The sequence below is a fragment of the Desmodus rotundus genome, chromosome 3, assembly GCF_022682495.2.
Source record: "Desmodus rotundus isolate HL8 chromosome 3, HLdesRot8A.1, whole genome shotgun sequence".
In the NCBI taxonomy this organism is placed as follows: Eukaryota; Metazoa; Chordata; class Mammalia; order Chiroptera; family Phyllostomidae; genus Desmodus; species Desmodus rotundus.
This window is the reverse complement of record NC_071389.1, coordinates 197,342,963-197,362,090: the sequence shown is the minus strand read 5'-3', so window position 1 is coordinate 197,362,090 and position 19,128 is coordinate 197,342,963. Positions and strand designations below refer to the sequence as shown.

Genomic DNA, 19,128 nt, shown 5'->3' with positions numbered 1-19,128 from the left:
TGAGACCCAGCACTATATGCCTAGGGACCCGGGAGAAGTCTTGCCCGCCCATGGGTCATGTAACAGACACACAGACCTTGTTCCTGGCTGTGGACCCTGCAGTGGCTTATGAACTGGCTCCAGCCCCTCAGCCACCGTCCGGGAGATGCTGGAGAACCCTGTCTTAGATAATCACCCGTAGGTGAGAGAGGCTGCGTTTCAGAATTTGGTCTATCTTAGTTAATGTTCTGTGTGAGCTTGAGAAGAATGTGTATTCTCCTGTTGTCAGATGATGTATTTTATAAACGTCAGTTAGATATAGTTTGATACTACTGTTTAGTTCAACTATGACCTCACTGAACTTCTACCTGCTGGACCTGTCAATTACAGAGAGAGGAGGGTGTTGAATTCTCCAACTGCACAGTGGATTTGCCCATTTCTCCTTGTAGTTCTCTGTTTTTGCCTTACATATTTTGGATCTCTGTTGTTACGTACATATGCATTAAAATTGCTCTTTTTATCATTGTATAATGCTCCTATTTCTCCTTGATAATTTCCTTTGTTTTAAAAAGTCAGCTTTGTTTAAAATTAACACAGCTACTCATTTCTTTTGATGTGTTATCAAAATATTTCTTCATTCCTTTCCTTTTTAAAAAACTGGTGAAGTACATACAAAATTTACCATCTTGACCATTTTTAATTGTATAGTACAGCAATGTTAAGTATATTCACATTGTTGTACAACTGATATCCAGAATTTTTTTCTATCGCTTTCCTCTTAATCTATATGTGTCTTTACATTTAAGTAGGTTTCTTCTGGACAATATATAGTTGGGTCTTTTTTTTTTTTTAGTCCACTCTCATAGTCTCTGTCTTTTGATTTGCCTATTTAGACCATCGGTATTTAAATGATTACTGATATGGTTGGATCAATAGCTACCATGTATTTTACTGTTTTTAAAAAATCCTCACCGAAGGATATGTTTTTATTGATTGTAGTGAGAAGGGAAGGGAGAGAGAGAAACATCGGTCAGCTGTCTACTGTACATACCCAGACTGGGGATCGAACCCACAAACGAGGATGTGCCCTGACTGCAAACTTTTTGGTTTACAGTTGCTCTAATCAACTGAGCCACCCACCCAGGGCTATTTTACTGTTTTCTATCCATTGTCCTCATACATATTTTTTTTCTTTTTGCCCTCTTTTTCTGCCTTCTCTAGTTTTAATTAAGCATTTTATATGATTGCATTTTCTCTGCTCTAATGCAATGTCTGTACTGTTTTCTTCTAACTTTTTTTAGTGGTTGCCCTAGACTTTGCAATATACATTTACAGCTGGCCCAAAGTCCACTTTCAAATAGCATTATGCTGCTTCACAAATAGAGCACGTATCTCTTAACAGTATTTCCAGCTCCTCCATTCTCTTTAAAACATTGCTGTCATTTATTTTACTTATCCACAAACTATACCAGAGTACATTGTTGCTACTATTATTTGAACAAACTATCATCTGTTAGATTAAGAATAAGAATAAAAGATTTTATTTTACCTTTATTCCTCCTCTAACACTCCTCCTTTCCTTACGGAGATCAACCTTCTGATGTCTATCAATTTCTCTCTGAGGAACTTTGAAAAGTGCTTGCAAGGTAACTCTGTTAGTGACAAATGCCCTCATTATTTCTTTGCCTGATAAAGTGCTTCTTCATTTTTGAAGGATAATTTCACTGGACACGGAATTCTGTATCAAAACAATGCAGCCCTGGCTGGTGTGGCTCAGTGGACTGAGTGCCAGCCTGCGAACCAAAGGGTCGCCGGTTCAATTTCCAGTCTAGGGCACATGCCTGGGTTGCTGGCCAGGTCCCCAGTGGGGGAAGCAGGAGAGACAACCACACATTGATGTTTCTGTCTCTCTCTCCCTCCCTTCCCCTCTGTCTAAAAATGAATAAATAAAATCTTAAAAAAAAAAACAACAACAATGCAGACATCCCCTTCTCCAAGAAGCAGACAGGACCTTCTTAAGTGGTCGGAATCCCTTCTCTCAGCCCCGTGCAGACCTCTATCATTGCACTTCTGCCAGAAACTAGGAGTGTCCCTCTCTCTCACTGGTCACAGGGAAAAGCCAAAGGCTAATGCCAGAATTGGGTCCGAGGGAAAAGCCCAAGCTTGAGCATAAATATTTCCAAAGTAGATCCCAAAATGAAGTTTTCCAAGGCCCAAACAGAGGGCTGAGGACAAGGAAAAGTGAGACCATCAGAGCAAGCCAACAGGGGCGGGGCCAGACAACTCCCCAGAGGAACCACATAGAGAGTGAAGTACCCACCTGTTCTCATCCTATATTTTGGGAGTGGGTGGGGTCCAGGACAGGGTGGACACTTGCAAAATATAATGAAATTGTCTATCACTGGAGCAAATCTGTGTACTGCTTGACGAGATTCCTCAGAACACAGGATTGGCACGGAGCAGCCTCAATAAGTACTTGACCCAAACCGAGGCTCATGAAACCCAGAGCTCAGTGTCAGGTGGCACAACAGAGTGGTCGGCTCACACGCTCTCACAGTGATTTATTTGGGCCCTCCTCTCCATGGAAAGTTGGAGAACAGGCTTCCCCACCTTAGGCAAGTGCTCCATCAAGGTGCACTTCGGCACAAGGCTTCAGCACAGAGAAGATCCATCTCTCTTGGAATCAGATAATGAATAGTTGAAGCAGGACAAGTGCAGAGCCCAGCCAGGAAGCTGAGAGCCTGAGCACATCCAAACTGCCCTACTGGGCGGTCCCAAGGCACCAGCACCAGGCCATGCATATCACAGATGCCTTCAGAAACAGAGAGACCAAGGCCACAGCAGAGGTGTGCAACAAGCAGCAGACTTTAATGGAGGGTGTAAAACCAGGGTGACCCCAGACTCTTTGGTTACTGTAGCTTCTTTTATCCTCAGGACATAGGCAGGAAGGAGGCCTGTTCTCTGACGAGGACCCAGAAATCAGTCTCCATCCCCAAGCTGTTTTATGCAGACCGGTTCATACCTTCCTCACTCTGGTTGTCTTACAGTCTGCTTTCAGGTTTTCCTCCCTTGAGAACAGAAGTCTTCTCATAGTCATCTGTGCTTTTAGGCACTGGGTGTAAGGGAAGGCACCTGAGAATTAAGCTGCCTATACACTAGCTGCTCCCTCTGCCTAGAACACTCTCTCCTGGTCTGCATGGCTAGCTCCCTCACCTCCTTTATCCTTCAAATCTTCGCTCAAATTTTATCTTCTCCACAAGGTGCTAACTGCTCCTTCTGCCAAACACTCCTAATATTCCTTACTTTGTTCTATATTTTTTACAGCTTTTATCAACATCTCTGTCTTTGCTTTTCCTGCAGTTTGAATATGATATGCCTAGTTATATCATATAACACAATGTATATTGACTGCATCTTAGTATTACGAGAATGTAAGCACCATAAAAGCAGGAATTTTTTGTCTGTTTTAGTCACTGATCTCCCAAGCGCACAGAAACAGCACATAAAAGGCACTTAGTAAATGAGTGTGTGAATGAGAAGGGAAACCTATGTTCGGATCCTGCCCTGTCACTTACTAGCCAGCTGTTTGCCTTAGCCAATTTGCTTCCCTCTCAGCCCATTTCTTCATCATGAGATTGGGGTTCAAGCACTCTCCTTGCTAAATTTTTCATGTAAAGTGCCTGGCAGGTGCTCAGCACAAACAAATAGTTAATAAATGGACCGGCCAATTCACGTAATTACTGCCCTTCTAAAAGTCTTCACCCTCCATCCCTTGTAAGTACCTTTACTCAGGGGGCATCACTAGGGCAGTTAGTGCAGTGGAGCCTTCAGGTCTGGGGCTGTGATGAGGGGATGAGGCCGTGAAATACTCAGAGATCTCAGGGTTCTCTTTCCTGTGCCAGCTGAGCTGGCTCAAGAACAGCTGGTCTTTGGCTCCTAGCAACCCCCACACTTCAGTTACATAGCAGCAGAAGACCTGGAACCAATCTTCTGATCTCATGAGAAATCTGAGCCCTCGTCTGATCTACCACACCACCTCTGACACCATCGATTTTCAAGGCCCTCTGACCACCCGGGATCAAGTCTGTGGTAGGAGAAGGGGCTCAGCACTCACCAGGACCTCACAGATGTGTGGAGAGGGTCAGGCCACTACGTGCACAGGAAACTCCTCCTACTGTTTGGCTCCTGTGAGACAAAAAGAAAATGCTAGGGAGCAGGTTCCTCAGTCAGAGGTTAGAGTCCCAGGCTCTGGGGCCAGCCTGGGTTCAAGTCCTGCCTCCACAGCTGAATAGCTGGGAATTTGCTGACTTCCTAAGGTCTCCAAGCTTCAGTAATGCTTAGCTGTAAAATAAAGCTAGTAACAGTGCTCACTTCGCTGGATTAAGTGAGGGATTAAGTGAGATTGCTTATGGCCCTGGCTGGTGTGGGTCAGTGGATTAAGCACCGGCCTGTGAACTGAAGGGTCGCCAGTTCGATTCCCAGTCAGGGCACATGCCTGGGTTGCAGGCCAGGTCCCCCGTAGAGGGCATGTGACAGGCAACCACACACTGATGCTTCTCTTCCTCTTTCTCCCTCCCTTCCCCCCATGTCTAAAAGTAGATAAATAAAATCTTTTTTAAAAAGTGAGATAATACTTATGAAGTGCCTCAACACATCACCTGGCACCCAACGATAGTATTAATCATTTACTCACTCAAAGGCCTTTAAACACCAGCTGAGTGCTATGGGACCACCTTGCCAGAGGTGGCTGTGGCCGGTATGAACCACACGAACATAGCTGTGAGGTAGGAAGAGGTGAAATATAACTCTGCCTTCTGGACTGCTCAACTCAACTGGCCAGAGAGGGGAGAGCTTTCCCTAAAATCTGAAATTTTAATTTCTAACCCTCTCTAACAGTTTGCTAAACAAAACTAATTCTGCGAATTCCAGTCTCCAGCTGGTAGCCAGAACTCAGTGGCTCTGTGTGTGTGTGTGTGTGTAATAAGTCAAGAATCGCAACTTATTTATGTCTTCATTCACTCGACAAATATTAACTAGACACCACTGTGTCCCTTGCCGTCTGCTAGGCCTCTGCAATGGGCCACTGCCTCTGCTCTCACGGAGCTCACAGGTTACAGGGGAATTGAGCACGCAAACAATCCCAATAGGACTGGCAAAGTATTTTGCCAGAAACATGCTGAGGGTACAATACAAGCTTGGCAGAAGGGCAATTACCCTAGAAGGGGAGCTTAGAACAAGCTTCTCAGAAGAACTTCTGAGCGGTTTCAAAAGATGAGTCAAATGCAGTGGGGGTCAGGCAGAGGCCGTGCGTTCAGTGTCTGCATTTAGCTCTGCTCGGCTGGGTCCCACAGCTGGAGGGGTCCCTGGAGCAGCCAGACTGTGCACAGCCTTGAATACTGAGGAGCATAATAAGATCCACGTGTATGTGAAAATCAGGAGTTTGGACTTTATCCTGAAGGCTGTGAGGAGCTGCTGCACAATTTATAAGCTAAGTAGAACCTAGCATGCTATTAACTTAGGTTTAAAATTATTCATTCCTCAAGAGAGAAACATATAGTACACATGTGCTTAATATAATTTATAGTGAAAAAAGCTAGGTCTCCCTCTCCATCCTTTTCCCCAGCCATGCAGCTCCCCAATCCAGAGGCAACCCTGTTACCACTTGATTACTTCGTTATGTCTTCTAGTATGGTGGAATCTGAGAATTTATATATTAAAATACTTAAAATTTTACTACAAACTACTTTTCTATTTTGTCTTCTTTATAATAAATTTATAGTATTATATTAATTTTGGTTGATATGGTATGGAATCACATGCAATTGCCTGAAAATTTCATTCCAATGAAGTAAAGGAGACATTACAAAACATGAGTTATAACAGGGGCATTCAGTCTGATGGGATTGAAAATTTCCATAGTACATACTCCCTTAAACAGGCTTTTCTCATTTAACAATAAGAATTAGAAGTTTTTGCACATGTGGCATAGATGTACTACAGTTTATTTAAATATTTACTATTAATAAACATATAGGTTATTTCTAATTCTGTGCTGTTAGAAACAATGAATGTAATGAAATCTTCCCACAGACATCTTTGTGCACACATGCAAATATTTCCCAGGAATAGATTTTGAGAAGCAAAACCACTAATGTATCTAGAGCAGATACATTTTGCCCTGGCTGGTGTGGCTCAGTGGATTGAGCTCCAGACTGAAGCAAAGGGTCGCCAGTTCAATTCCCAGTCAGGGCACATGTCTGGGTTGCAGGCCAGGTCCCCAGTTGGGGGTGTGCAAGAGGCAACCAATCAAAGTATCTCTTGTACATCAGTGTTTCTCTTCCTCTCTTTCTCCCTCCCTTCCCCTCTCTCTCTAAAAATAAATAAATAAAATCTTTTTTTTAAATGCAGCCCAACGTCAACCAAATTATTGAGGAATTAGATCTACAATTCTAATTCTTTAGTCCGTCTAATCAAGAGTGGACTCTGCTTCTAAAATCTAGGCATGGAAGTAAAGCTTCACTTTCCACCTGTGATTGCCCTTCCAAAGCATGAGGCAACTACTTGAGAAGGGCCTCTAAACACATACCTGAGTCCTCCTTCTTATCCTGACTTCAGTTTTACGGTGCCACTTTGCTTGGTGACTCTTCAGGGTTTACATCTTAGAAGATGGTAAATGGGCCTGAGCAGATAAGGTAGAAGGAAGAGAAGCCTCATGTCCAGCAGGCTGGGCAGCCACAGAGTTGTGGGTCCCAGCTGTACATCTAGCAGATGGGGGTTCATTTCTAGCTGGTGGGGCTCCATATTCTGCAGACGGGGTTCCATATCCTGCTGGTGGAGCTCCATATCCCACAGGCAGAGCTTCATATCCAGGTGGTGGGGCTCTATACCCCATAGGCAGAGCTAAGTATCCTGCTGGTGGGGCTCCATATCCCACAGGTGGGGCTCCATATCCCACAGGTGGGGCTTCAGATCTCTCTGGTGGGCCTCCGTATCCCTCTGGCGGGGCTCCGTATCCTGCGGGTGGACCTCCATATCCTGCTGGTGGGGCTCCATATGCTGCTGGTGGGGCTCCGTATGCTGCTGGTGGGGCTCCGTATGCTCCCAGTGGGGCTCCATATCTCACAGGCTGGGGCCCATAGACAACAACTGGGTATGCTGAGAAGAAAAAATCAGTAATTCTTTTTTTAGAGTGGACAAGGAATAAGTGAGAAGGAGTAAAAAGGTAAAAGTTATGCCGAAGCAAACTAACACAGGAAGAGAATCAGGGTAAATAACAGTGAAGCCAGATCCTTCAGCCACCACTAGTTGGGGGCTTTATCATTTCCTGCTGTGGAGGGATTCAAATTAACATTAAAACAACCCTACAGTTATATCTCTGCATTACTTGTGCAGATACATGTTTTACTTAATAAAGATCTCTCTGCTGGGCCTCCCTTTACTTAATAAAGTTTGTTTTGAATATGAATAAGGTACTACATCCTTAATGAGGAATATGTATTTGGAAAATAGAGAAAAGATGAATTTTAAAAAGTCATCTATAATGCAATCAAATACAAAAATATTTTAATGTATTTCTTTGTAGAATATCTTTAGTATGTTCATGCAATCATGATTATAACAACTGTTCGATTTTTAAATTTGACTCTTTTTATCTGACATTATATAAAAATTATTTGTATTATTAATGTATTTCATAAATTAAAAGCCAGACTATATTTTATTGTATGGATAGGTGCTACTAAGTTCCCCTATTGCAGGAGAACACATTATTTCCAAATTTCCAATCAGTATTACAATAAACATTGGGTTTTATTTATTGCCTTGGCTACATTCCCAAAGTGATTTAACTGGGTCAGGTGAATGAACAACTACCAAGTTATTTTGCTGTAATCCATATTTATGTTTAAGCTAGCTAGAAAAAATATTTTAAAGAACTTTCTTAAAGATGCTCAAGAAACTAAAGGAAACTGTGAAGAGAGTCAAGAAAATGATGTGTGAACAAAATAGAAATATTGATAAAGACAGAAAACTTAACGAGAAACCAAAAGGAAATTCTGGGGATCAAAAGTACAAAAACAGAAATGAAAAATTGAGAAGAGGGTTTGAAAATTTAGATTTGAATAGGCAGAAGAAAGAATCAGTGAAATTGAAGACGGGAAATTGTTGAGACTGGGGAAGAGAAAGAAAACAGGTTGCAGAGAAGTGAACAGAGCTTCAGGAACCAGTAGGACACCATCAAACAGAGACCAGCATACACACTGCAGAGAAGTCCAAGAAGAAGAGAAAAGGGTGGAGAGAATGTTTGAAGAAATAATGACCGAAAGCTTCCCCAATTTGATGAAAGACATGAATATAAACATCTAAGAATCTCAACAACTTCCAGGAGATTAACTTAAAGAGAGCCACACCAAGACACATTATAATCAAACTTGCAAAAGACAAAGACAAAGAGAGAATCTTGAAATCAGCAAGAGTGATGTGAATCAGTACACGCAAGGGATCTTCGATAAGACAATCAGGAGACTTCTCATCAGAAATTTTGGAGGCCAGAAAAAAAATCTCAAAAAACAATCTTATATCTGGCCAAATTTCTTCAAGCGTGAGAGAGAAATTAAGGCATTTCCAGATAAATAAAGGCTGAGGGTGTTCATGACCGCTAGACTTCCCCTGCAAGTAATGCTTAAGGGAATCTTGCAGGGTAGAGAGAAAGGACACTAAATAGTAATCTGAAGCTATATGAAGAAATTAAGATCTCAATAAAGGTAAATCATTGGGCAATTATAAAAACCAACATTGTCATAACAATGGTTCATAACTCCGTTTTTTGTTTTTTACATAATTTAAGAGACTAATGCCTTAAAAAGAATTATTAGATTATGTTTTGTGGCGCACAATGTATAGAGGTGTAATTCTGTGACATTAACTGAAATATCTGAAGAAGGAACTGTAAAAGTGCAGAGTATTTGTATGTTCTTGAAGTTAAGTTAGTAAAAATTCACATTAGTATTACAATTTTAGGATGTTAAATGTAACCCCCATGGTAACCACAAAGAAAATAGCTATGGAATATAGACAAAAGGAAATGAGAAAGGAATTTAAACTTCCTGCTATAAAAATATCAATTTAACCCAAAAGAAAAAGATAGTAGTGCCAAGAAATGAGGGATGAAAAGCTATACAGTATATAGGAAATGACAGAAAGGCCCCCATTACAGTAATTGCTTTAAATATAAATGGATTGAACTCTCCAATCAAAAGATAGAGAGGTCCGCATTCTCCTCAGAAGCTTCCCAGTATAATCTCAAACTGGGTGCCCTTACAAGGAGGGCAAGGAGAGAGGAAAGAAACAAGCAGACCTCTCCAGATTGGTAAGTGGCCGTTTTAACAAATAAAGGAACTTATTTATGAGGTTGTCTTGGGTGGCCACAAGATGAGTAAGATCTCTGCACCCACCCATCAAATCTTAGAAGTTTTCATATAGAGGCCCTCACCGAATTCAGTCATGTATGCCATCCTGGTAGTCTCCACACCACACTTCTGTGTCAAGGCTTTATCCCTGGAGCTGCTTCTTGGAGCAGGAAAGGTAAGCAGAACAAACATTTCAAAGACAAGAGAGGAGCTAAGGAGCCTACAATTGCCTGGGTCAGCTTTCAGGACAACTGGCCATCACGCCTTCTTGATGACGTCTTTCAACAAAAGATTGGCAGAATAAAAACTCAAGACTCAGTTATATGCTATGTACAGAAGACTTACTTTTAAAGATTTATTTATTTTTAGAGAGAGGGGAAGGGAGAGAGAAAGAGGGATAGAAATGTCAATGTGTGGTTGCTTCTCACACACCCCCAACCAGGGACCTGGCCTGCAACCTAGGCATGCGCCCTAACTGGGAACCTAACTGGTGACCCTTGGGTTCGTAGGCCACCGTTCAATCCACTGAGCCACAACAGCCAGGGTGACTTATTTTATTTTTCAAAATATTTTATTTATTTATTTTTATAGAGAGGGGAAAGGAGGGAGAAAGAGAGGGAGAGAGACATTGTTGCCTCTACTGGCACTCAATCCCCTGAGCCACACCAGCCCGGGTGTACGAGAGACTTACTTGAGATACAAAGACACAAATAGATTGAAAGCAAAAGAATGAAAAGACAAGAAATAGAAAATTTTACTTAAAAAAAAAAAAAAGAAAGAACCCTGGCCAGTGTGGCTCAGTTGCTTGGAGCGTCATCCTGTACACTGAAAGGTTGCAGGTTCAATTCCCGGCTGGGGTGCATGCCTAAGTTGCAAGTTTGATCCCCAATCAGGGTGCATACAAGAGGTGACCGATGCACCCCGATGCACGAAATTTGCTGTTTCTCTCTCACATTGATGCCTCTCTCTCTCTCTCTTCCCCCCACTTCCTCTCTCTGTAGAAGCAATGAAAAAATGTCCTCAGCTGAGGATTAAAAAAATTTTTTTTAAAGAATGGAAAAAGATACTACCAGCAAATAGTAACCGAAACACAGCAAGGATAGCTATACTATCGAGAAAAAATAGACTTTAAATTTTAAAAAATTACTAGAGACAAGAAGGAAATTACATAAGCCCTGACTGGGTAGCTCAGTTGGTTAGAGCATCATCCCAATACGCCAAGGTTGTGGATTCGATCCCTGGTCAGGACACACACAAAAATCAACCAATGAATGCATAAACCAGTGGACTAACAGACTGATCTCTCTCTCTCTAAAATCAATAAATTAAAAAAAATTTAATTTATAACTTTTGTTCATCAAAGAACATTATCAAGAACGTGAAAGACAACCTATTGAATGGGAAAACATATTTGCAAATTGCATATACGAGCAGGGATTCATATCTAGAATATATAAATAACTCATACAACTCAATGACAAAAAGATAAATTATCCAAGTAAAAAATGGGCAAAGGACTTGGAGAGATGTATCTCCAAAGATGACATGCAGATGGCTAACAAGCATAGGAAAAGATGTTCAACATCACTTGCCATTAAAGAAATGCAAATTAAAACCACAATGAGCCCCAGCTAAGTAGCTCAGTTGGTTGGAGCGTCATCCTGTTCATGAAAAGGTTGTGGGTTCCATTCCTGGTTGGCATACACCTGGGTTGTGGGTTTAATCCCGTCGGGACACCTACAGAAGGCTACCAACAGATCTCTCTCTCTCTCTCTCTTCCCCCCCCGCCCCTTCCCTCCCTCAAATCAATGCACATATCCTCGAGTGAGGATAAAAATAAAAACACAGCGAGGTACCACCTCACATTCACTAGGATAGCTTTAACATAAACAACAAAAACAAAAAGGAAGTCAATGCTGGCAAGGTTATGGAGACATGGGGACTTGTATTGCGGGTGGGAATATAAATCGGTGCCGGCGCTGTGGAAAACAGAATGGTGGTTCCTCAAAAAGTTAAACACTGAATCACGAGGTGGCCCAGTTATTCCAATCCTATGTAGATACCCAACAGAAATGAAAACATATGTCCACACTGAAACCTCTATGCAAACTTTATAGCAGCTTGTATTCATAACTGCTAAAAGATGGAAATAAGTGAAATGTCCATCAATGGGTGAATGGAAGAGCAGACGTGGTATATACACATAGAATGAAACATTATTCAGCCACAAAAAGAATGAAGTACCGATACACGCTACAACTTGGATGAACCTTGGAAACATTATGCTAAGTGAATAAGCCAAAACAAAAGGTACAAAACAAAGTGCTGTATGATTCCTCTTACGTGATTTTTTTGGAATAAGCAAATCCATAGAGACAAATAGCAGATTAGGGTGTAACAAAAGACGTTGGGAGGGGGCGATGGGGAATTATTTCTAAGTGGAGAATTATTACTTAGTGGGGAATAATGGGGTGTTTTATGGGGTGATAAAAAATTTTGAAATTAGAGCTGGTGGTTGCACCACATTGTGACTATACTACATGCCACTGAATTGTACATTTTTAAATGGTTGTTTTTATGTCACGTGAATTTCAACACTTACTTTTAGGTTTTTGAGTATTAGATTTTAATAACCCTTAAAAACTAAGGTGACTATTAAGATTACAAATAAGCATCCTTCAGGTGTATACAAAATTAAAAGCCAATGGACATGCACATTGTACTGCAAGAAGAATCCAAGAAAGGGCCCACATTTGGGGGTCTGTGGGCAGCCTACGAGGAGATCCTTTGCGGCCTACCAGTAGGCAGAGGACAACGTTTGAGAGGCAATGATCTATCACCTCCCAGAAACATGACTCAGCAGCTGTGGTCAGGCACAACTGTTAAAGGGCACGGGACAGGAAGCCCAGGGCTGGAGTCCTTAGTGAGGATGAAGGTCATGGTACACGCTTGATGGCTATGCTTGTGTGAAATGGGAAGGGAGGAGAGAAAAAGGGCATACGTTTTCTGCTCAGGCTGTAAGTAGGAGGTAAAGGTTCCCACTAATAGGAGTTGCCCAAGCATGTTCCATATTTGTGTATCATAATTAAAAGTAAGCCTGAAACTTGCTGACTTGCCTTTGGGTTTCAGTCTGGAAATGAGGTCATGGACCCAACCATTTCCTGATCCCCAAACCTCCGATGCTTCTCTGCAGCAGAGATGGTGGCAAGCTGGCAGTGAATAGATCTCTGAGCCCCTTTCCCACCTCCCAGGAAGAACCTCCCTGCCACACCTTACCTGGACGAGGCATCTCTTGGTTGCACATCATACTCCCCTGTCCGGTAACGACAAATAGTCCTGGACTGCCAAACCAGTAACTTATACTTCTAAGTGGAGCTCCTCGGGCAGCTGAGAAGATAAATTCAGCAAAATAGGGACTCTTTAATTCTTTAAAAGGGCTTGGAAATCTCTAGTATATGGCAAGCATTCAATAAATGTTAGCTAGTATTATTAGGCCTAAAATTAAACTCATTTCCTCTCCAACTTAGACTGTCTCTTATATTCTTGACCATGGTTTACAGCATCAGGAGCCGGTCAGTCTTTGAAGCTAGAAACTTCACTCCACCCTTCTGCGTGCCCCAGCACTTCGTCCATGTCTGTTGCAGGACACCACGTTTGCATATGTGTGTCTCTACTAGCTTGTGTTTGTCTTAACTAGATGGAAGTTGGGGGTGGAAGGCAAAGGAGAAAGCGAAAGGGCATCCCAGATAGAGCAGACATCATGGAGTCTCAGAGATGAGAGAACAAGGCACAAAGAAGTCCAGTTGGACTGAGGTACAAAAGGTGAGAGTGAAGAGCATGGAGTGAGGCTAGACTAAATAAAATATATCATAAAAATTATTTGTATTCAAAGCTTGAAAGAGTCCTCTGGTACATCCATTAGCACAGTACTCTAAGGCTTGACAGTACCTGGTCCCTCCTCTCATTGAAGAAGGGGACTAACCCTAAGAGAAACAAAAGCAAAGGCAGAGAAAAGAGATGACAAAAAGATTCATCAGGAGAACAGGAGCTCAGGCAACGGGGGCTCCCTGCCATGAAAAAGAGACGAGTCAGGGATATCTGAGACCAGCATTTAGATGGGCAGAAGATCATCAGGTACAACTAGTCACGCAGGTGTCGGATTGTAAGTTCCCCCCAGATTGCAACTCCTTCCAGACAGGGAGGGGAGGAATGAGCTTTGTGTTCCCGGCACACAGTACTGTGCTCAGCACGGAGCGGGCAGGCTCAGGAGATGCCTGCTGAGTGCATGTGCAACTGCCGAGTGTCTCATCACAGAGAACGGAGCGTCTGAACGGGGTAACAGTCCTATTGCAACTCCACAGGGCTCAAAACCCCAAAGTGCGTAAGAACTTCATCGTTTTGCTCACCAGCAGAGGCAGCGTTCATCAGCAGCTGGGAAAACTTGATGGCACCTCCTTTCCTGAAGGCTAATTTAAAAGTAGCCTGTCCGTCCCAGCCACCTGGGGGAGGAAACGGCACACTCTCACCGAGAGGCAGGCGGGCACAGCCGGTACCTGCAGGACTACTGCAGACACTGAGAGAAGCGTCACCCAAAGAAGCAGGGCAGCTCTCTTTCGTCCAAATTCCAACATGAGCCAAGTCTGAATCTTAAACCTTCTGGAAGGTCCTCAGACAAAAATACACTTCTGAGTGTAAACACTTACCATCTGGGGCAGCCTGGACGGTTCCTCTAATGTAGTTGGGGGCAAAGACTGGCTGTTCAATGGTGCAGTTACTCATCAGGTCAAAGGGCATCATGAAAGAAAACATGGGATCGTTGACCGAGTGTGAAGTCACGAAGATCACCTAAGAGAGGAGAGAAGCTTTGGGAAGAGAACACAAGTTGCCCATGGACTGAGACACATGAAAACAATTCTGAGGCAAGGATGCTTTAGCATCCTGGCCTAATGGAGAAGCATCACCCATTTTCTCCAGTCGTTCTTCCACGTGGGAAATCTCAAAGCGCACGTGTTTTAAAGCATTTTGAAACTCGGTGGTTAGCCACTCTCCATTTTAAGGCAGACAAATGTGGAGTTAACCAGATCAACGTAGAAGTAGCAGGAGAAATTACCCGGTATGAAGTGAGAAACAACGTTCCCCTCTTTGTACCACTGAAGAGATCAGATCCCTCTGGCTGCTGAGGGAAGGAGAGGTCCACGTCATGACAGTGCTGCAAGACACTGCAGAAGAGAGGGGGCAGACAGCACACAATTGAAAAGTTACGCAAAGTGACAGACACAAGCCCTTAGCGCAGTTCCCAGCCCAGAGCACGTACTCAATAAATGCTGGCTGCCGCCACTGCGGCCACCTTTACCGACATAAAAGGACTTTATTCTCTGACAATTCACAGTTATTTTTCTCCCTCTTTATCTCTGGATTCTTTTTCTTATCAAAGCTACTTGTATTCTTACTGTTTATTCATTAATTCTTATAATTCTGATGCAGTAACTATCAAGCACTGTGCTAATGGCCCTGGCCAGGTAGCTGAGTCGGGTGGAGCACGGTCCCGATACGCCACAGTTGCTGGTTCAATCTCCAGTCAGGGCACATGCAAGAAGCAACCAATGAATGCATAAATTAGTGGAACAACAATTGATGTTTTTCTCTCTGTCTCTCAAATCAACATTTTAAAAAGCACTGTGCTAATGTAAATGTTAAAGAAGGTAAGGCATGCAGAATGCTCCAGAATCCTCTGACATGGTGCTCCCTCAGTCTCCCATGTTCCCCCCTCACTCTTAACCTGAAAAACTTGGATTCATCCTTCTCTCACTCATAGTGCCCTATTGGGGATTTTTCTTTCTTGGTAACTATTACATGTGTTGGTTTGTTCAATGTCTTTCCTAGTGATCATTAAGGGCAATGCCTGCCCTCTTTGCCATTTTAGTCCCAGCAAACAGTGGGTGCTATTTATTGAAAGAATGAACAAATTAAAGCATGAATACAGGTAATGACATAAGCAATACATGGCATACATCACATCAAGGACACAAAATTGCCATGGCAACTAAGTGGAAGGAGACACTACTAGTTTTGGTTGGAGTAATTAGGAAAGGTTTTATAGAAAGGTTGCAATATGTGCTGATTCTGAAGGGGTGAACGGTATTTCAGTAGGCAGAGGTGGAGGAAGGGGCAATCCTGATGGAAACCAAGCAATACCAACGGAGGGGCAGGAGCAGCATTAGCAGAGGTACGCAGTAGAAAGCAAACTGTGCTTGGGAGCAGCCTACTCATGTGAGTTCATCAAAACTGTGTGGAAGTAAGGTTGGGAGAAACAGTGAGGCAAAGCTGAAAGCCAGGCTGAGACGAGAGCGTGAAGCTACCATTTGATAGACAGGGAGGAGTGTGAGCTGCCGCTGTTCAGCAGGGTAGTCACACGATCAAGGAGGCGGTGGTGTATCCAGGGGCCAGTTTAAGAGTTCCTAAGATAGAAGAGGGTACGGGGGATAAGTGGTGATGGGGAAAGAAAAGAGTTCCTAAAATAGTCCTGATGTGAGGTAATAAGAACTGGAACTAGAGTGGTGGTGAGTGGATAAAAAAAAGGATTTTTAAGACTATGAAAAAATAGGATGTCAGCAAAAAGAGGGGAACAGGGAACTCCAAAAGTCAGTCCAGAACTAGCCAGCACATTGGCGATCCTCTGCTGGGAGGGGGAAGCATCTCCACAACACACAGCCAAGCTGTGATGAGGTGCTCACGTGCGCCCTGTGAACAGGCAGGAGTCAAAATATAATCAACCTTCTCGCTCTCAAGATTTTTCTTTAAAGTGGTTTCCATCCAGGAAGCCACCGCCCTGGCAGGGCCTTGTTTGACGAGGAGAAAGCGGAGGAGCAGTGCCTTTCCTTTCTGAGCGACAGCGGGCGCAGAGCAGGTAGCGCCCAGGGCCTAAGCTGGAGCCCAACTCAAAGCCCCGCACAGCGGCACTGGCCACGTGACGTGGGGCAAATCACTTTTCTTCGTTTCGGGTTCCCACCTGTGAAACGGGGCAAACACTACTGGTCCTCACTGGGGATGGAGCGGTTTTAAGTATAAAACTCTCAGAACAGGGCTTGGCTATGATGAAGAAAGTATTCAAGAGCATACGGGCCCGAAAAAGATCATTCAAAGGACCATAACACTGATTTGCTGTAATTTTTTTAAATGCCTCGTGTTCTGACTCCGACACACAGACAGAGAAGCAGAGGGGCAAACTGGTCGGAGGCCCGAGTGAGGACATCCAGAGGCCGGATCGGAAGCGCCTCGTGGCGAAATCACGGGCACACGGGACAAAGCGCCCTGGGCCAGTGCGCGCGGAGGCGCGGCGGTGGGAGCGCGAGCGGTCAGTGGTCTCCGACTAGAGAGACGAGGGAAGAGCGGAGCCCCTTCGGGAGCAAAGGAGGACGCGCGGCCTTGGCGGCCTGCGGCAGTGTGTCAGGAAAAGAGCCGGGAGAAGGAAGCAGACGAAAAAGATCTGGACGTCGGCATCTGGAACTGTCTTGGTGGATCTGCCCGACAAACGCACTCCAAGCGACTTCGGCGCGCGCAGTCCCACCCGAGCACCGCGCCGGCTTTCGGGGCCGCACCGGCGCTCGGGCGAGCGCAGCAGAGAGGGGCACGATTCAGAGGAGCTCGGCGGGGCGACCAGCAGGGCTCCGTGAGAAACGGGGGGCCGGGAACTAAGGGGGGAAGTCGAGGCACGAGGTGGGGAAGTGAAAACCTTCCCCCCCAAACGGAGCCTGATGGCGGCCGGCGGAGGGGCGAACAGCGATGCCGCAGGCACCGCTCAAAGTGGCAGGTGCAAACCCCAAGGCGCCCTGCGAAGCTGCGGGAGCGCCATCCTTCCTAGGCGTCCGGATCTCCGTAAAGGCAGGCTCGGGCCAGGGAGAAAGGGACCTTCGGGAAGTTCTGAAGGCAAGGACAGGCCCCCGACAGATCAGGATCTTTCTAGAATGATCCGCGCACATGCCCCTTTCAGCCTCCTGAAGTCCAGGCCCTTGTTCCCCCGAGTGGAGGGAGGGCGCGGCCACGGCTGTCGCCCTTCAGAGGTCGCGAGCTCCGGCCCAGCGGCAGCTGCACAGCACCCGAAGTGGCGGTGCGACTGCCGCCGGGGCGCCCTCGCCTTTCTTCTGCGGCAGCGCCCCCTTTCCCGCCCGGGCCTCACACACCGGAGGCGGCACGCGCCGCCCTTCCCACGGGCAAAGCCACGCGCTCCCGCGCGCGCCGCCTCAACACCCGGAACTCCCGGGAGGCGGTGCACCTACACTAACGTCAGAGGCGGGGCTAAGCGTGAAGCCCTGGAAAAAGCGGGAAAGTCCCTGATTCGCTGAGAGTTCGCAAGGCCCCCCCTCTACCCAGTCTGTCTCCTCCCTCCTCTGACGGCACCCTGGGCTTCCCCTCAGGCACCTTTCGCCGTAAGGGATGATGGCCCCTCGGCGGTTTTCGGTGTGGCTCCGGTTCACCGCCATCTTGCTCTGGGCCCCTCTCACCGCCCCTTAGATGGGAAGGGGCGGGGCCTGCGCCAAGCCGTGGGGCGGGGCTGTAAAGCATAGGGGCGGAGATTATGGCGCAAAGACGCGGGGTGGGGTAAGGGGGGTATGGGTAGGGAGGTGGCTGCCCACTGGAGCGGCGGTGGTGAGAGGACCAGGCCAAGTCAGAGTTGAGACACCACATAATGGGAACAGGGCGGGTCCAGGGAACTGATTCTGCCCGCAGGGCGCGGAGTGGTGAGTGATAGGTGAGTGGCCTCCACGACCCCCACGTGCCCACTTGGCCACAACATCATCAGCATGAACTTGAACTGGTCCTGTCAGCGATCAAAGTTAAAAGCAGGAAGTTTCCTGAGTCCTCCGTGGCTCCGGTCAGGAAGCTCCTAACCTTTGGAGAAAGGATCCAGAATAATTCCTTACTCCTAAGGTGAAAACTTTTGTCCCCCGGAGAAAGCTTGGAATCAGAGCCAGTTTCTTAGGAGGTGGTGTACAGAACAGGGTGCGCGAGCTGAGTCAGGACGTCAAAGAGGAGTCCGTGCCTGCTCCAAGGGGGAGAGAGCCTGTGTCATCCATCATACCGGCCCTGCCCCCTCCAAAGGATGATTGGGAGTTGCTTTGAAGACTAACATGTTGCCATATTCTGACTTCCTTCAAATTTCACAAATAGCACCGGAGGGTTCCAAGGAAAAAGGGCATTAACATCTCCTGGATTACTGTATTTCATCAAATTTTAGATGCTGTCTGTTGTAAGATGCACTATTTTTTTTTTAATATTTTATTTATTTATTTTGAGAGAGGGAAAGGAAAGGAGGGAGAGAAACGTCAATGTGTGGTTGCCTCTCACACGCCCCCTACTGGGGACCTGGCCTGCAACCCAGGCATGTGCCCTGACTGGGAATCCAACTGGCGACCCTTTGGTTCGCAGGTGGACACCCAATCCACTAAGCCACACCAGCCAGGCAAGATGCACCATTTTTAAGCGTACCACTAAGAAAGAAAGTGAACCGACACATCATCAGGTATAAGAGGGAGTATCCTGATTTCAGAAATGTTTTTTAAGTACAAGACAATTAGAAGGAATGAAGTGCAATAGGGACAGTGTGAACCAGTGGAAGGAGCGCTGAGACCTAGTCTCCATTGTGCGTTGGTACTTAAGTGTGCGACTTCGGGCAAGAAGATTACGATCCCGGCACATCCGTTTCCATATGTGAATGAAGGTATTGGACTAGAACTCTTAGGTT

The 19,128-nt window shown here is 45.3% G+C and overlaps 1 protein-coding gene across 1 annotated transcript; it reads right to left on the bottom strand.

Moving 5' to 3' along the window:
* Positions 1 to 6,631: 6,631 nt before the first annotated feature.
* WBP2NL (WBP2 N-terminal like) lies at positions 6,632 to 17,866 on the bottom strand. The gene is made up of 6 exons (XM_024579636.2): positions 17,805 to 17,866; positions 14,497 to 14,605; positions 14,090 to 14,231; positions 13,793 to 13,885; positions 12,663 to 12,773; positions 6,632 to 7,134 (listed from the first exon to the last, which is right to left on the bottom strand). The coding sequence occupies exons 1-6, from the start codon at positions 17,864 to 17,866 to the stop codon at positions 6,632 to 6,634; spliced, it is 1,020 nt and encodes a 339-aa protein (XP_024435404.2).
* Between the last annotated feature and the right edge of the window lie 1,262 nt (positions 17,867 to 19,128).

What these genes read in the sequence shown, in the direction of transcription:
- WBP2NL (XM_024579636.2), bottom strand. Translation starts at nt 17,866, where the DNA reads ATGGCGGTGAACCGGAGCCACACCGAAAACCGCCGAGGGGCCATCATC. An exon ending in CGTCCAGGCTGCCCCAGATG is followed by an intron (nt 13,886 to 14,089) that starts GTAAGTGTTTAC and finishes TTCCTCCCCCAG; the next exon opens with GTGGCTGGGACGGACAGGCT. An exon ending in CCAAGAGATGCCTCGTCCAG is followed by an intron (nt 7,135 to 12,662) that starts GTAAGGTGTGGC and finishes TTTTCTTCTCAG; the next exon opens with CATACCCAGTTGTTGTCTAT.